Below are 17,435 nucleotides of genomic sequence, written 5' to 3' on the forward strand. Positions count from 1 at the left end.
AAGTTTCCTCGGATTTGTTTTCGTGATTATTTACACATACAAAGCAGCTGCATGATTTTGTCAGGAGGACAGTCTGTCCTCCAGCTGCTCACTTATTGTACAATTAACATTTGTTCATATCAAAAACGTAAACCGCTCATCAGAACAATAATTAAAAAAAACCCTCCGAAGGTACAACATTTATTTTCATAGTGTGGGTTTTCCTTTAATTACAAGAGCGTGAGGCGCGCACGTAGCGCGCCGCCGCTCAAGCCCTACGTGCGCGCTCCCGATTTGCCATCGCGACCGTTAGCCGGGGCCGGGCGGAACGCAGCGGCACCGAGAGGAGGAAAAAAATCTGACCGTCCGCACCGGTCGATGCGAAAAGTCTCAATACCGACATCAAAACGGGGGTTTTCCGTCGCGCGCTCAGACCAGTCGAGGGGGATATGATCGTCGGCGTTTGTCAAAGCGGTAAGTTGGCAGTTTTTACGCGCCGCTGTGTTTTTGTTTTGACACTTGGAAAGACTTGTTATTTTGACGACGAAATCCGCCTGCGGTGTCCTGCGCTTCACCGTCCCGATCTCAAAATGGCGGAGAGGCCGAAAGCTTTAAGCTAAGCTAAACTGGCAAAGTTGGCATTCACAAGACCATCGATTTTTTTTTTTTTTTTTTTAATTTTTTTTTTTTTTTAAGAGACCCGAGCGTCGAGATTATCTCACGGTTGATATTATTCGACTCGTCTGAGCGCGACCCGTGATCTTAAAACCACCTCCGCGCCTCTCGGTCGATGAATGACTCCGTATGAAGGCGCTTGTTGTGAACCTTTACAGCTAACGTGGTATGTTAGCCGGCTGAGCTAACTGAGGTGCTGTCAGCTCGCTGCCATATTTTCCCCCCAAAAAATACTCCCGATTTAATGCTAAATTTAAAATGTTGACTTATTTTATTTTCGGAAATCCCATGAGTCATATAAATGATTGTTTTACAAGCAACAGCAGCCAACAGTGTTGTTTTTTTTTTTTTTTTTGTTCAGGGGAATGTCAGCTAACAGCCCCCGAAACGTTAATCAAACTCGGGTTACATATCTCGAGGGTTCACTTGTCATTTGTATTTCACCAATGTAAACCAAGATGCCCGTAGACTACCGGCCTCTGCGTGTTTCGGTGTGTTATAAATCTGGCGTGCTCACGCTGACAGCCTCCGTGAACGTCTACGTTATCGTGCTAAGCTAAAACCTTTAGCTGGAAAGGGCGTTGCTGAGCCGCTGCTGCAACTTTGCCCTTGTGGCCAAAGAAGCTTTAAAAACACGTCGCCCGAGCCGGATTTTGACTTCATAGATATATATATTTTTATTTATTTTTTTTTCTCCAAAGAAAATAAAGCAGTCTTCAGCCAATTCGGGTGATTTTCATGCGTATTGCAAAGATGAGTTCGAGGATTTACAATCAGGGTGGAGACTAATGAGGATCAGTGCGAAAAAAAAAAGCTGGTAACGAACGAGACTTAAGACAGATTTCACCTCAAACTACATTTTCACAAACTTGTCTTGTGAGCTGAATTTCACTAATTGAATGCATAGTAAACTGTGTTGTAATTGCTGTGACATGGCAATAAATGCGAAGGCCCACGCCTGCAGAGAAGGCTGTCAACCTTTCTGGGTTTAAATATATATATTTGAGATAAATTTCTTAATCTCTGAATCTCTAGCTTTTACTTTGTAGATGTTTTTAAATCCAGTAAGGATGTGTTGTTGAAAGTGCAGCCTCGGCTTTAAGTCTGCTGTATTTCTACATGCTTTGTCACCTTTTTATTTGATTTCTCTTCTGTCTTGAGTAAATCTGCATTTACTAACTTAGCAGTTAATTGGAAAAATTTAAGCTGCATTGCTTTTATGTTTTTGAGATTCTGTCAAAGCTGTTTTTTTTGTTTGTTTCTGTCATGGTCTGTTACAATTAAATCCTGATTGTTGGCAATGATAACACTTGCAGTATGAATAATATCAAGTCTGAGTAACTCTTCAACTGAGGTTTTAGACTAATATCTCAAAATTTCAATCTCGGATGGCATTATTGATTAAGAAAATACAACGAAGTGTTGTGGGCTGCCAATGAAAATAAATAATAAGATTTGTCAGGGTGCGTGATTTGTAAGCAAACATTGCCTTGTGGTTTAGTTTGTGCTAGCAGGGACTTGTTTGGCCAGAAGGTCACCCATAAGGAGGGGCATTGCTCAGCAGCTTGAAGGCAACAGAGTATAATGACTGACAGCTTGATATGCTGCTAAAATGGGTTTCATTGCCTGCTTTTGGGTTTACATTGATGCTTGCTTCTAAATTAGATGATTTTATAAGTCATTTATTTATTTTAATAACAACATTCCAGCCTTGATGTTCTATTTATAAAAGTGAATCAGGACATGCGTACCTCCAGCTCTACCATCATATTGAAATGATCATATATTGAATTCGTTGATTAACTAATTGTTTGCGTCAATTATCAAGCTAAAATGACAATCCTTCTCTGGTTCCGGCTTCTTCAGTGTGGGGATGAGCTTCTGAAAAGCCAAAAGGGAGAGCCCGCAGATACATTAAAATGATATGTATTTAGTTTACAAATGAAATTGTTTTGGAGAATGATGCACGTACACCAGGTTCATTTGCAGAGGGAGGTTGTCACACCTTTGCATGTTGCCTCTATAATTGAACACTTATGTGTTAGACTCGGAAAGACGGATGAGGCATAATTGACGTCACAGTCTGATGTTCCCTAATGGCAGCTCAGTCAAGTCATCATCTTACCTTTTTACATTTCACAGTTCAAAGCAAAAGATTATGCCACTATAACATTTGTAGTTCTTGAACGAGCAGGAGAGCCATGAAGTTGTTAGATGTGTGTTGTGACTCTATGAGTGGCTGCAGGGAGATGAAAGGCTGCTCAATCCACTAGTGACATCTCGGTTTTCTTCACCAGCAGCTAAATTAAATGTCATCATCGTGCTGTGTCTCAGTCATTTCACTTGGATGCTTGTATAGTCATGGTAGTATTGTTTATCCATTTATAAGGCATTGTTATTGCGGAAACAAACAAAAAAAAAAAGTTTGGACAATATGTTTTGTATGCCGGGGTCAAATAATCATGGTATTGTAGGAAGAGCTGGGCAACATGATTTAAACCTGTATCATAAAATAAATAAACAGATTATTAATGCAGTGAACTGAAAAAACACATTAACATGATACAGTATTTACAATATCTATCCACAAAAAAAATCAATATGAAGTGATTGCCCTCTGAGTATCATTGGCGTTTTGCTGTCTTTTAAGAGCTAGACACATGATTACCCATCCAGAACCATGAATTAGTCACAGCATCTCATCTTTTTGTGGTTTACCTTTTAAGCAGCACATGCAGTTTCTCAAATGTTTTTTTTTTTTTTTAGATGTTTCATAGTTATCTGCTGCCTGTAATGGCCTGAATTGCTGTACCGTGGTGTTGTACTTGCGGACAGTCATGACAGTCAATTAATGTCCTTGGATGAACACTGAAAGCGTGCATGAGCGCGGATGTTTGTGAAGATCATTTCAACAGAGTCCTACTTGCATACCTATAAAATTGATCCATGTTATACTGCATACGGATGAACCTGGCCAGCACGCACCATAACATTGTGCTTGTGTGTTATGCTTAAAGGGAATTCTGTATTAATATATTGAAAGACAAAAAGAGCATGTAGTTTTCCTTTTGTCTCGGTAACAAGGTCAGCCTGGTCATGGCTCCCCAGGTGTAGGAAGGTGTCGTTGCTGTATCTTAAGCAAGGATACTTCACTTTGCCTCTTAAACACATTGAATGTCAAACTGTGGCCGTCCATTTGGGGGTAAATTTGCATTGCCACAAGAAATACTCCGGCACTTAAAATATTTTTTTATCATTACATCATATTTATCTTATCATGAAGAACTTTCACCAGCAGTCTTGTGGTTTTTCTACTTCAGACTAATTACTAATTAACTTTGAGTGCAGGATTGTTATTTATCAGACTGACGTTTTTCAGTTCCCATTTTGTTTTTATGATCTGATCAATTTATGATCCAGCTGCTTTGCTGTATGGAAGATAAGTCTCCGAGTGAAACTCCTGACCTCATCGATGATGTCAGAAGGCACTTTCTTGAATGACAGAGTCCAAATTTGTGACTTCAGAAAGGAACCATAAGCTTGTGTTGGAAGTCCAAAGTGAAAAGATGTTTGTTTCTATCTAGGAACACAAGTGGTGTCCACACAAACAGATGCTTATTGTATGGTAGCATTACAAACCTCTAGCTTTCCTCTTCCTTTTTAGAGAATCTTGCTTATGTGAACAAATTCATTAAAAGCAATCGTTGCATGTGCACATGGAGAAATGGACTGTGTGGTAAGGTGACCACACAGGTTGTGAACAGATTCCCTTCACATTATTTCCTTTTGATAAGCCTGATCCATAGACAGGACCTTGAACCCTCTTTCTTGATTTATGACTCTGATCATGTTCGCTCTGTGTAAGCCTAGATAATAGCGCATTTTCCTTTCAGTATAATACCTGAATGACTCTTGCAAGACTTGAAAATACTTTTTAGTTATTAGAACTAGGCTTCACACTGTTCCTTATTTATTTTTCACGACCTTTCATCCATGCATTCCTTCAAAACATGTCCTGCTAATACAGCTGGTGGTGAAGTTCAGGAGTCTCTGCCAGGTGCAAAAGTGACAGAGATTGTCTTGGTTATGTAATAGTTTGGAGGTCGGCTTGTTTGGTCAAATGGCTATTTTTGAACCGAGCTCTAGAGTTCAACTCGGCTGAAATCACTTGCTCTGTCAGTTCAGTCACTCATTGTGTCTGCAGGCAGGAGAGAGGAGTTGTTTCTTGGACACTTAAGGCACATCCCTAAAAAATGTTTTTGTTCTACGCTGTTGCTGCCATGTTTCCATTGGAAGAGAATATTCCTTATAAAGCATAAATATATGCAGAAAAATCTGAATATATTTTTTATATATATTAAAAAAAAAAAAAAAAAAGAAGTTTTTAAAGAAGCATCATTCAACTGTTTGTTTTCTTTGAAGCAGTCTGGTTGGTGACAAGAACATTGCACCAGACAATGATGCAGACAAGGGCAGCATGCTCTTAAGGTCCTCTCTCCATGTCGGGTTAATCCTGTTAGCTACCGTCCAGTCCCTTCTTTACATTGCACTGTCAGCTGTATGGAGGACTTGTGGTCTCTATGACTTAGACGTACGTACACACACGCACGCACACGCGCACGCACACGCACACTCGAGGTTGTCTGGTCTAGCCGCTAAGCAGCTTAGTGCCATTGTGGCCCCAGGTGCCAGCAGTGTTGAAGCTCAGGAAGTGAATACTCTTGTTAGCTTCACAATCACTGCGTGGTGTGTTTTGATTTTTCAACGTGTGCTGTCGATCCGCGGGTGGTTGCATTGTTCCGAAAGGTAAGCTCTGCAGAATCTGCTGCTACCTTTTTAAAAATGTTTCTTAGGTTATGCAACATCCAGAGGTTCAGCTCAGGTGTACAGAAGGTCAATAGTTGCTAATCTGGTTGTAAATTCAAAGTACCATTGTTATTTGTTCTCGGTATGTATGTATGGGGATTTATCTATGTGGTAGTCTTGAGGCAGCATGAGGGGTCTGAAGATGGATGCATCCGATGACAAAGAGCTTTTCTTGTAATTCCAGCTTTGTAACATTGTTTAATTAAACCTTGTTGTACTTTCTTGCCTCTCTTGACCTCGTCTAGAGCATATTGTTTCACTATACCTGTTCCCCCCTCCCCACTTTTCCTCTCTTCACCAGGTGATGGACACGTCTGATTAGCGAGTTAGATTTGGACCATCGAGGAGCCTCGTCCTGACAGTTGGTTGACAGCAGTATCTACAGGTCACCCCCTTCTGCGTGGCGCTCTGTCTGCCGCCTCCGAAGGGAAAACATCTCAGAGGGATCGGACAGCTCCCCACCACACACTTCGCAGCCAGACTCTCCTCCACATCACCTCATCCTCACCTCCCCGAGAGGGAGAGAACAGCAGCCACCATGGTGCTGTCACAGAGACAAAGAGATGAACTGTGAGTGCCCTGGTGTAAATATGTGGGAATGCAGACTCTTTACACATGCAAACAAGATCAGACATGTATACAAAAACACATGTAGTGCTTAATAAGAGAAGCGCTTGCAGTGAAGTGTGCATATGCGACGGGTTTCCAGCAATACGTTGGAAGTTTGGCCACAAGCAGAGCTATAAATCAGATGTTTTCTCCTCTTGACAGAAAGCAGATCTTTGGGATAAGTCATCAAGAAGATGTTAATGCAGATGTTGTGAGAAAGGGCATTCCTTTACAAGGAAGTGTAATCGGGGAGGAAATGTAAAGAGATGTGAGCTTCAAGGTGCTTCATTTGATATCTACTTAGTGAATATTTCATAACCCACATGACAGGAGCAAAGAAGTGAGGGGGGATGGGCGAGGAGGAGGAACTTAAAAAAATGATGGCTGGTTAAGAGCAGCTATGTGCAGCAGTAACTGCCTGGCTGATCATACAGTATCACCCCACTTCAGTTCACTGCAGTCACACAACAGCAGATATTTTTATATATAGTAGGGGTGAAAGCCTTGTCAGCCAAGAAGATCTAGACTGTTTATATTCTGAAAGTGGTGAACTGAAAGAAATATGTGGAAATCCTGCTGCCTGTGGTGGCCTAATGTTTAAAGTCTATAATAGAAACTTGTATCAGGGTTCCGATTATCAACCATTCAAAGAACCACTGAAGCTGCAGCCTAAATTTAGCACCGTTACTCATGAAATATTCACCCTTTATCTCATAAAAGAGCTTTTCCACTCATTTACTCATTGTGTACGTACGTCCAGGCCTCGACTGGCCTTTGGGCATACCGGGCAGTTTCCCTGTGGGCCGACGCACTTTTGGGCGGATACAATCGAAATTTGTAGGGAATTGATGTGTAGTCGTTATAAAAAAACAAACAAAACATTGCAGCACCAACGACCAGCCCACGAAGGAGAGACCGCAACCCATTGGTTTATTTGCTCTACTGACACTGGGCTGGCCCAATCACATCTCTTGCTAGACCCCAGCCCTCCCCCTCTGTCCTGTTGCCCGTGTCAAATGCCGTGCAGACCAAAGGGGCAGCGGAGACGCTGCGGGCCAAGAAAGTTTCTAACTCTCGTGGCGGTTGTCGCCAAATTTAGCAAAATAACCGATATGTTTGCTGCCAGGTCTACATGAGCTTACGGCAGTTGCAGTACCCGACATTGTGCAGCAACAGGAACTTAAAGGAGGGAAATAGAGCCTTGATCACTGCCAGGCAGAGGAGGAGCGTGACAGGGAAGAAGAGGAGGGACAGAGTGAGCAGGAGAAGAGTAGTCAGAGCAGTAAACATGAACAGTCACCTGCGGGGAGGTAAGCTGGTGTGTACAGAGCCGCGGTGATGCAGGTTACTTTAATTAATATCAATGATAATAAGAGAAGCTATCATAAAGTGAGTCTGTCACATATCTCCTGGTGTCACTTAAAGTTAAATATCACAGTTGAAGCTCTTCTTTTCTAAAATATGTTCGAACCACAAACGCTGGTTAGAACTCCCAAGATGCAAAAAAACCCAAACATGTATAAACATGATCCAGAAGCACCGCCGCTGTCTCTGGGATCGAGCTCATTTAAGATGGTCTGAGGCGAAGTGGAAAACTGTCCTGTGGTCTGATTTAAAATGAAAAAAAAAATATATATATATATTTTTGGCAATCTTGGATGCTGCATACTCTGGGCTAAAGAGGAGAGGGACCACCCGGCTTGTTATCAGCGCTTAGTTGAAAAGCCAGCATCTGTGACGGTACAGGGATGCATTAGTGCACATGGCATGGGTAGCTCACACATCTAAGAAGGAACCATTAATGCTGAACGATATATACAGGTTTTGGAGCAACAAATGCTGCCATCCAGGCAATGTCTCTTTCAGGGAAGGGCTTGCATATTTCAGCAAAACAAGCCGAAACTACTTTATGTGATTTGCAAATCATTGCATTCTATTTTTTATTTACATTTTAAACAGTGTCCCAACTTTTTTGGAAACATGGTTGTATTAACTCAGTAACTCTTATGCAATATTTCATCATACATGTTTGAATACTTGAAATCTGTATGAACTGAACAAGTAATCAAATAAGATGAAACGGCTGCCTTTATTGAATAACCAACTATATGCTCATTGCCAGTCTGTTATTATTGAATTGTAGGCTGCATCTTTTTGCATCTTTATCTGGGAATTCCAACATTTATGGACCTGACTGTACATGACTGTACTCTGAGTGATTTTTCACGGCCCTTCAAATGTAGAAAAAACTTTTTTCTTATACTTCTTTTTTTGTCCCCACCTTTGATCACTAGAGTGAGTCCACACTTGTGTTTGAGGCTCTGTTTCCATGTGCTTGTGGGTTGCCCTCTCTTGGCGTCGTCCAAATTCAGTGTTCATTGCTTTCTTTGTGGCCAGCCGCTGGTTTCCATAGCAGCGCAAAACAGTTTCCCAGTGATTCGGTCCATATGTTTTGTTTTCCTCAATGACGGGTTATAATTTCTTTTGGCTCTGGCTCCGATTGACTGACATTTAAGATGGAACTGTGAAACTTGAATCCCATTGCTCCCATCTGTTAGGGTGTGGTTTCCCCTCTTTTAAGGAGGAACCTGCCTTTCTGTTAAGGTGGCGCTTATATTTAAGAAAGTGACTAATCCCACATGTACTTCATTTATGGTGTTATTGAAGGAAATTGCACCAATATTGCTCATTTAAGACTGGCAGTGGGTATATGCTTGCATCTGTGAGGAAGTCATCTGTAAATGGGGATTGGATTAACACCTGAAACATGTCAATAAACAATTTTATTGGACTTTTTCTCAGAAACCGGGCCATAGCCGACTATCTTCGTTCCAATGGATACGAGGAGGCCTATTCCACCTTCAAGAAAGAAGCAGAGATAGATATGGTAAGCAGAGACAGATGCACTGTAAACTGTACATGCATTGAGGACAGTGGATCCCTTTTTAAGTGTCTTTTTTTTCTTCATAGAATGAAGAGGTAGATAAAAAGTATGCCGGCCTTTTGGAAAAGAAATGGACCTCAGTTATCAGATTACAGAAGAAGGTAAGGAATGTTTTTGTGCTCATTGATGGTATATTTTAAGTTCGCCTGAGATGTTTGTACATGGCACATGGCAGAATAATCTTGTGGGCGGTAAAAACGTGAACAATCTGTCACGTTTACTCTCACAGCCTTTCTGAAATCTTAAGTCAATGGACGCTGTAATTTTATAAAATTGTTAGCTGTTTGAATCATGGAATACTTTTTTTTTTTGGTTTAAATTTTTATTGGCATATGCATTCGCTAATGAGCCTCTAAACTCTGGCTTCTCGGCTCGCCGCTCTGCTTCAGGTGATGGAGCTGGAGTCAAAGTTGAATGAGGCCAAGGAGGAGATGTCACATGGAGGCCCTGTGGGTCAGAAGAGAGACCCCAAGGAGTGGATCCCCCGTCCCCCAGAGAGATACGCCCTGAGCGGGCACCGTGCTCCGGTCACTCGTGTCATATTCCACCCCGTCTTCTCTGTCATGGTCACAGCCTCTGAGGATGCGACCATCAAGGTGCGTGTCTGTATGTCCGAACGGGGGGGTTTATATAATCGGCAACCTATTTATCAGGTACAGCTAATCTGATACATTCCAATGTGACGGCCCCACTTGTAAATCTTCATGCATGCAATTTATCTTCAGTTTATGTTGAAGCTGTTGTCACACCTTTTTATATAAAATGGGAGACGACAAAAATATTGGAACGACTGTTTACGCTACTGCAGTGTGATTCACAGTACTACAGCCTCCAGAAGGCCCAGAGAGTTAAATCAATAGCTTTCTGACACAGTTTAAACAAACGGGTTTATTGCAGGGATTTTATGAGATGATGTTACGTTGCAGGACAGAAGCAACTCACTGAATCACAGTACAGTGGGAAAAATGCTGAAAAGTGCTCACATTTTCCATAAAAAAATGTTTTCCCGAAAAATAGACTTTATTTTCTTTACGAAAATGTCATTTCAGTGTGAAAAAAAAAATTAAAAAAAATCCCTTTCTGGAACGTATCGGTGTGAAAAATTAACAGCACTATCACACCAATAAGTTAGGCATTAATATGTCCTCTACAAGGTACCATGTGTGCTGTTGGGAATGTCGATCGTCCTTTTTCTTTCCTCCTTATTCACATATTGTAATATCTTTGCGATGTCTTTTCTGAAGTGACCACCGCTCTGAAAATGTGCTTTTTCAGGGCAGATATTAAAGCAGTGATGGCTGCTTGCACGAACATTGACAAGCAAAGTCAGGGAGCGTTGCAGCACACCACAACATATCCTCTGCAGTTCTGACCCTTTAGATCAAAGCTGTACTGCAGATCTGAGGCTGCTCTCTCTTTTTATCCTCTGCGCTTCTGCTTCAACACGCTTTGCCCCCCTCTGCCTCCTCCCTTTATCCTCCTTCCTCCCTGCTTCCCTTCCTTCCTCTCTCTTTTTTTCTGCTTTGTCACTGCTCATCTAATCTATGTGGAGATGGGCTGATGCTTGTGTTGTCAGAGGCAGCACCCCCAGAGCACAGCATCTTGGGAAATATGCAAATATGCTTCTCTTTTCAACTGTCCCTCTTCTTTCATTTCAAGCTTTTTAATTGATTAGGCAAGTAAACTGTGTCAAAATATTATTGATTTACATTTCCTTGAATAAATGACACAGTCTTGGGTATTTAAATAGTTTTACCGACAAGTCGCTCTATTTTATGATATTCATATTTGATTCATTGTCACAACACATTATGTCACCTGCACCCCATCCTGTTAGTAGAATTTGTAAAAAAAGATACGATGACATAATGTCTGTCTTAACACTTTGTTGGGTCACTAAACTTAAATTTGGCCAATTTAATAAATGTATTGGTAAAATGTGATGATATTGATATAATGGTATTGTTTTTTTCTGTTCTCTGATAATTGGCGACTGAAGTGCCTCATTGATAGTTGTCTGTGGCTGTAATTTTAGGTCTGGGACTATGAGGCAGGGGACTTTGAACGAACCCTCAAAGGCCACACGGACTCTGTGCAGGACATCTCCTTTGACCAGACGGGAAAGCTTCTGGCTTCATGTTCAGCAGACATGAGCATCAAACTTTGGGACTTTCAGGGGTTTGAGTGCATCCGAACAATGCATGGTAAGAAATAACAATGGGAAAATACAGGGTCACCTCTTATCCAAAAAAAAATAATTGTTTTGCCCATCTGATTTAGAAATATTACAATATAACTATTATTATATTCATTTTTTTTTTAAACTTAATTTGCTTTTCAGGTCACGATCACAATGTGTCGTCTGTAGCCATCATGCCAAATGGTGACCACATAGTGTCTGCCTCCAGAGACAAGACCATCAAGATGTGGGAGGTGGCTACTGGGTAAGTGAGTCTTGTTTCAACTCTCTCTGCCACAAGCTGCTGTAGAGATTAAGATTGATGTCGTTCCTATATTTTATGTTCTATTTTCATCATTTGTTCCAATAATTATTATTTCATACCTGATACTACGGCATTCGTTCCAATTATTCGGTGCAAAAAAACGGTTTATTTAGAAGTTAATTTATGATGTTTCCCTCTGTAGGTACTGTGTGAAGACATTTGCAGGCCACAGGGAGTGGGTGAGGATGGTGCGCCCCAATCAGGATGGCTCATTGATCGCCAGCTGCTCCAATGACCAGACAGTGCGTGTCTGGGTGGTCGCCTCGAAGGAGTGCAAAGCTGAGTTGCGGGAACATGAGCACGTGGTAGAGTGTATCTCCTGGGCCCCTGACAGCGCTCACCCCACCATCCTGGAAGCTACAGGCTCGGAGGTAAATATGGCTGCTGCAGGATCTGACATTTACCTCCGAAGGGTGTTTATGCATGTGGGGCACAACTGCAGACCGACAATGTCGTCTGAATTTATGCCTGCCTCATTATATACACAATTTTAATTAAAAAGAAAGTGTTTTGGTTTGGTTTAATAAATACGTTGATCAAGTTTTTACATCACGTTTGTTTTGTGGTAATTAAAACGGAACAAAACTTAGCCATGCTGTTTTTACAGTTATTCTGTCACAATTGGGAATGTGTGGAGGAGAACTCTTACATTTACCTTTGTTTTTTGAGCTACTTAAAAATATGGCATTTACATATCTGCGTCTGTGTTTATAGTTCAGACATGCTAGCATCTTTGGGATGTGTTGGCACACAGTGTTGTGCTAAATGCTAACATTGGCAGCACGTGTAATGTTTACCATCTTAGTATAGTGTGCTCGCATGCTTGCTAATTAGCATTAAATACGAACCACAGCTTAGGCTGATGGGAATCTCATTAGTTTTGTATATATTTATGTAGAACGTCAGGGACCAGCACCGTCATACCTGGAGCCGTACTGCCAGCGTGGCTGAAAACTGCTGCTTCATATCTCGGAAGGCATCTTTGATGATGCACTGTATTGTTGTCTTTGTTGTAACCAAACACTTATTCATGTCGTCCCTGTGTCTCACTACCACAGAGTAAGAAAAGTGGAAAACCTGGGCCCTTCCTCCTCTCCGGCTCCAGAGACAAAACAATTAAGATGTGGGATGTCAGCATTGGGATCTGCCTTATGACCCTGGTGAGTAGTAGAAGTGATTGTATGTTTGACCCTCTCAGGGTTGAGACGGTCATGAGTAATGAGTGAGGGGTGCGGTGGATAATCCGTCTTGTGTCTGTAGGTGGGACATGACAACTGGGTGCGTGGGGTGTTGGTTCATCCTGGAGGAAGATTCATAGTGAGCTGTGCTGATGACAAAACCGTTAGGATCTGGGACTACAAGAACAAACGCTGCATGAAGACCTTGTGTGCCCATGAACACTTTGTTACCTCTCTGGGTGAGACGCCTTTCATTACGATTTTAGCATGACACGAGATCAGCCTTCACTTTGCACTTCCGATTAAACTTATTTCAGCCTTGTGGTGAACTTACAGCAAGTACCTGAACAAATGTTTCCTTCTCTCGCAGATTTCCACAAGACTGCTCCCTACGTGGTGACAGGCAGTGTCGATCAGACAGTCAAAGTCTGGGAGTGCCGCTGAGACTGCCTGTATCTCTTGCCCTATCCTGCTCCCCACCCAACCCCCCAACTCCAAAAGCAGCCCTAAAGCCCCATCCTGCCCCATCCTACCCCACCCTCCCCTGCACCCTCTTCTCTCTGTCCTGACACCCAGTCCAGCCCCTCACCTCTCGCACTCCAAACCATAGTTGACCAAGGCGCTTGACCTCCTCCCCCGTCCCCCTCTCCTCGCTCCCGTCTCCTCCTCTCCTCCCCTACATTGGTCCAGCCCTATTAAGATGACTATTGTCCTTTTGTGTAAATTATTCTGGATGTAGGGTACGCTTAATAAATGTCACGCAATCTCTGACACATAAACACACTCAAAAAGATAAGAAGTATCCTTGCATGGTGAATCCAACAAACAAAAAAAATTCTCTACATTTAAATTTGCGAATTTGCATACTGTTGTCATGACTTCCCGTCGGGTCAAAGGGTAAATATATTTGTGTGCTGGCGCAGGTGGATACTGGTTGACTGACAGTGCACGGAAACCAATGGCAGCCCTTGTTGAAGGGGTTTAGTTTTGTTTTACTTCATGCCTCCATTGTTGTGGTCTGACACTGCGTGGTTGGTGATAGAGAAGGTGTGAGGAAATTAAGTGTAAAAGAAAAGAGGAAGAAGTGGAAGCTGTCCAGGAGAAGATGATATAAAAGTTAAAGGAAAAAAAATGAAGCAGGATGCAGCTCCCGAGTTGAATCACATGAGGTTTAGTGGACGGGTGCTCGTGTACATGTGTGTATATGTTGTGTGTGAGTGTGTGTGTGTTTGTATGTTATGACAGGAGAATCTCTCCGGCGTCTCTGCTCTGATGATCAGAGGAGAGAGAGGAGGCACAGCTTCTCACCCACTGTGTTCATTCATACTACTTCATCTCTTTTAACAAACTTGCTTTCTAGTAGACACTCACAGGACCTTAATGATCCATAAGCTGCTGAGAGCACAGGCACACGCCCCCATAGCAAAAGTGTGTTTTACAGAGGAAAAAGTCAGCTCACCTTTTATGAGGTTTGTGTGTGTGTGTGTGTATGTCGCCCCAGAGAATCGCCCAGTGCCCTCTTGCTCGCTATCTCTGCCTTGTTAAACCCAATGAGGGCTCCCTCACACGGGATTTTCATTCTGCTTTCTGTGGTCTCACTGCTCTCTTTACACACACATACACTCACAAATGCACATACACGCACAGTAAAAGTTGTGTATCAATATATCTGGATGTCATTGTTTGCAACATAATGAAATAAAATTCTGTAAATATAACTTACCTATTTGTGTTTTTCTTTCTTTGAGGAAAGGAGATGTGAGAAGGGAAACTTCAGGGAGTGAGACAGGATGTACTTCTTCAGAGTTTCATAGTGAGGTTAGATACCGAAGCCTACTCTCCAGTCTATTCCACACTGACTTTAAATAATTGACCTGTTGTTGCAATGGCGGGTGCAGATGAGGGAGCCGCACAATCAAGCCAGTTGTGCTCTACTGAACTTTGTCTTTCTCAGAAAACCCTTAGTATGAAAAAGTAAGGAAGCCTCTCTCTTGACATCTTAGGCAGCATTCAAACTCTATCTTGATAAGGTTTGCTTGGTATTCCTGTTCTTTTGAACCTTTTAATCACCGCCGCAGTGTAAAACCTTTTGATTGTGGTGCTGTGACTTTTTAGAAAATGTTTGCATGGGAAAGTACCATTCAGTTCAATCGTTAAAGTATTTTGGGACTTGGAGACTGTTGGCAGCCTGTAAATCACTACATTGTGCTAATTTCATTGAAAGCTTGGGTCTGAAAACCTTGGATCATCAGACTTAAGCTTTCAGAAAGAAATAGGTCACTAGACAAAAACTAAAAAAAAAAAAAAGCTGCTCTAGACAGAAAGTATTATTTATGTATAACTTGTCAGGCTTTGCTGCTCTGCTGTTGTCTGGTGCTACACTGTGACCTCTTAGCATCTTTGGGAAACTTCCATCGGAGCAGGGGTCATAACCTGACTGGCATTACCGTTATTGATGCAAATGGACAGAGCACATTGCTCCTTAGTGGGTTTTTTTTAATAATTTTTTTTATGAAAGGTGAGCTGGGAGATCAGAAAAAAAATGTGCGATGAAGACGACAAGCTGTTCAGAGTAAAGTGAAAAGGATAGTTAGGTAACTCCTTATTTGTTCCTCAGGTACAGCCGAGTTAATCACACTGCCAGTCGCCTGGAGAGGCAAAGACATCAGGAGGCAGCAGGGACAGTTCAGGCCTCCTTATCAATTATGTACGGTACCCCAGCCTACTTCTGCGCACACACACACACACACACACACCTGCTCACTCACCCACTCACCCAATTACTCTTCCTCTGTGCTCTGCGGTATCCTGGCAACAGTTGCCAGGACAGCAAGTGCAACCACCACACCTTGCTCTGTCCTGCAGGCCTGCGAGGGTGGAGAAACGGGGGAGTGGCGGAGTAAAGCGCAATGACAAATGCAGATGCCAAACTGAAAAGTGATTACAGCACAAAGTTCACGCAGTAAAAGGATGGTGACAAATGGAGACACAGTATGTTGGACTGACATGCGCACAGATGTGAGAAGTGGGATGAAATAGAAGGATAATAAAACCTGTCAGTCTGAAACTCCTGTTTCTCCACGGAGGCACTGGAGTAGAAACATTGGCCTACATCCGCCCACCACCTCTCTCGTGCCTCGTGCACACTTTCTCTCTCATGCAAGCTGAAGACGTCAAAACAGGGTAGAAAAAAAAGAAAGAAGAAGCTCTCTTTCTCATTTATATTGCTTTTAGGTCAACCATTTCTCTCTCTTTCTCTGACGAGACTGTTGATGCGGGTTTGCGGCAAAGGGAGAAGGTGAAAGGACCTGCTGAGAGTTATAAACCAGTATTGATTCAAATGAGCTGGCGTGATGAGGAAGTGCTTAGAGGTTTCAAGGTCAGTGTACACAACAGACCTGTCAGATGCTGCAGTATCGATTCTATTAGAGGATTGAACTATTTCATACTGCAGGCTGGCTTTTTCCCTTTACTGACTTGTGCAGTTAGATACGAGTATTTTAAGTGCAGACTGTGGAGCAGATAGCTGCAGGGTCTGCGTTAATATATATAGGTTTGTGTGTCATCCCAGTATAGCCTACGTGAATCCCTCTATAGTTTACGTGACCAGCGTTGTAATCCCTGCAAATCCTGAGAACAGCGGCGGGGAGGTCTGGAGCAGCCTTAGCTATGTTAAAGGATGTGGCGCTCTCTAGTGGCAGCGTGTACTGAGACGTCCATGTCCCTATAAGGAAAAAAAAAACCCAAAAAACAGCCTCTTCCCTGCACTGTTTAGAAGTGGGCACGTGAATGTCATATTGTGGGTTTCAGGAGAGGAAGCAATGTGAATTTGTTTTGGTTGGTATTGTGTCTTCACAATGACAAATTAAGACAAACCTCCAGAGAGGAGACAAGTTTGCTTGTCTCTCCATTTACAGGGCTGCAAACAGAGTTGCGATTAGGGTTAAGTGTTGAATACAAATTGATTCAACATCTGATGATGGTTAAATATAGGAAAAGTTTACATTTTTAACTTCACACCTGAGAAAATGGACCAAACCAATAGGCTAAAGATGATCATGTTGTCTTTCTCTAAGATGCTTGACATTGAGTTACAATTTGAAGCATTTGGTGGGGAGGTTAAATTAGGTTTGGGATTATGGAACAACATTTTGATAGTTAATTAAGCTAAAAATGTTTGTGCAACAAATGTTAGAACCGTTTTCTATTGCATCATCACATTACAAGCAACAAATCCTCAAGCTTTTGGTTTATTCAAAGTCTAACACGTGGTATTCCTTTGTTTTTCCCCTCTTTTCTGTGACTCCACTCACTTTATTTTATCTATAAAGTCTCCAGTGTTGCGTTGCTTCCTCTTTGTCTCTGGTCTGTAGATCCACTAGTGATGCAGCACTTCTAACTGGGTCAGCCCGTCCCTTCCTCACATCCCTCCCACCTTCCCTGCCTCTCCAAGCCACCCATCCTCCTCCTCTTCCTTCTCCTTCTCCTCCTCCTCCTCCTCCTCTTTATCCTCTGCATATGCATACATCCCTAAAGAGTTTTTTTTTTCTTTCACGCAGCTCATGTGCTTACCATGTGCTATAGCGCTCTCATCCTTGTTCCCTCCTCCTTTTCTGCCTGATTCGTTTTCTCTCATACATTCTGGCGTGGTGTCTCAGCCTGTTGCAAAATGACTCCCAC

At 42.3% G+C, this 17,435-nt stretch overlaps 1 protein-coding gene across 2 annotated transcripts; it reads left to right on the forward strand.

Annotated features, from left to right (window-relative positions):
* The first annotated feature begins 273 nt into the window (after positions 1-273).
* On the forward strand, positions 274-14,473 carry LOC138196279 (lissencephaly-1 homolog B). 2 transcript variants are annotated; one of them, XM_069146171.1, is made up of 11 exons: positions 274-453; positions 5,822-6,090; positions 8,932-9,016; positions 9,100-9,174; positions 9,463-9,669; positions 11,109-11,277; positions 11,415-11,517; positions 11,720-11,948; positions 12,636-12,737; positions 12,838-12,994; positions 13,126-14,473. In XM_069146171.1, the coding sequence occupies exons 2-11, from the start codon at positions 6,059-6,061 to the stop codon at positions 13,197-13,199; spliced, it is 1,233 nt and encodes a 410-aa protein (XP_069002272.1). In that variant the 5' UTR covers positions 274-453; positions 5,822-6,058; the 3' UTR covers positions 13,200-14,473. The 2 variants fall into 2 exon arrangements, with proteins under 2 accessions (XP_069002272.1, XP_069002273.1); XM_069146172.1 differs by lacking the exon at positions 274-453 and adding an exon at positions 1,452-1,471.
* The last annotated feature ends 2,962 nt before the right edge of the window (positions 14,474-17,435 follow it).

This window comes from Embiotoca jacksoni, unplaced genomic scaffold (assembly GCF_022577435.1).
Source record: "Embiotoca jacksoni isolate LCO1_2020_lvr unplaced genomic scaffold, fEmbJac1.0.p SCAF_13, whole genome shotgun sequence".
NCBI classification, from domain to species: Eukaryota; Metazoa; Chordata; class Actinopteri; family Embiotocidae; genus Embiotoca; species Embiotoca jacksoni.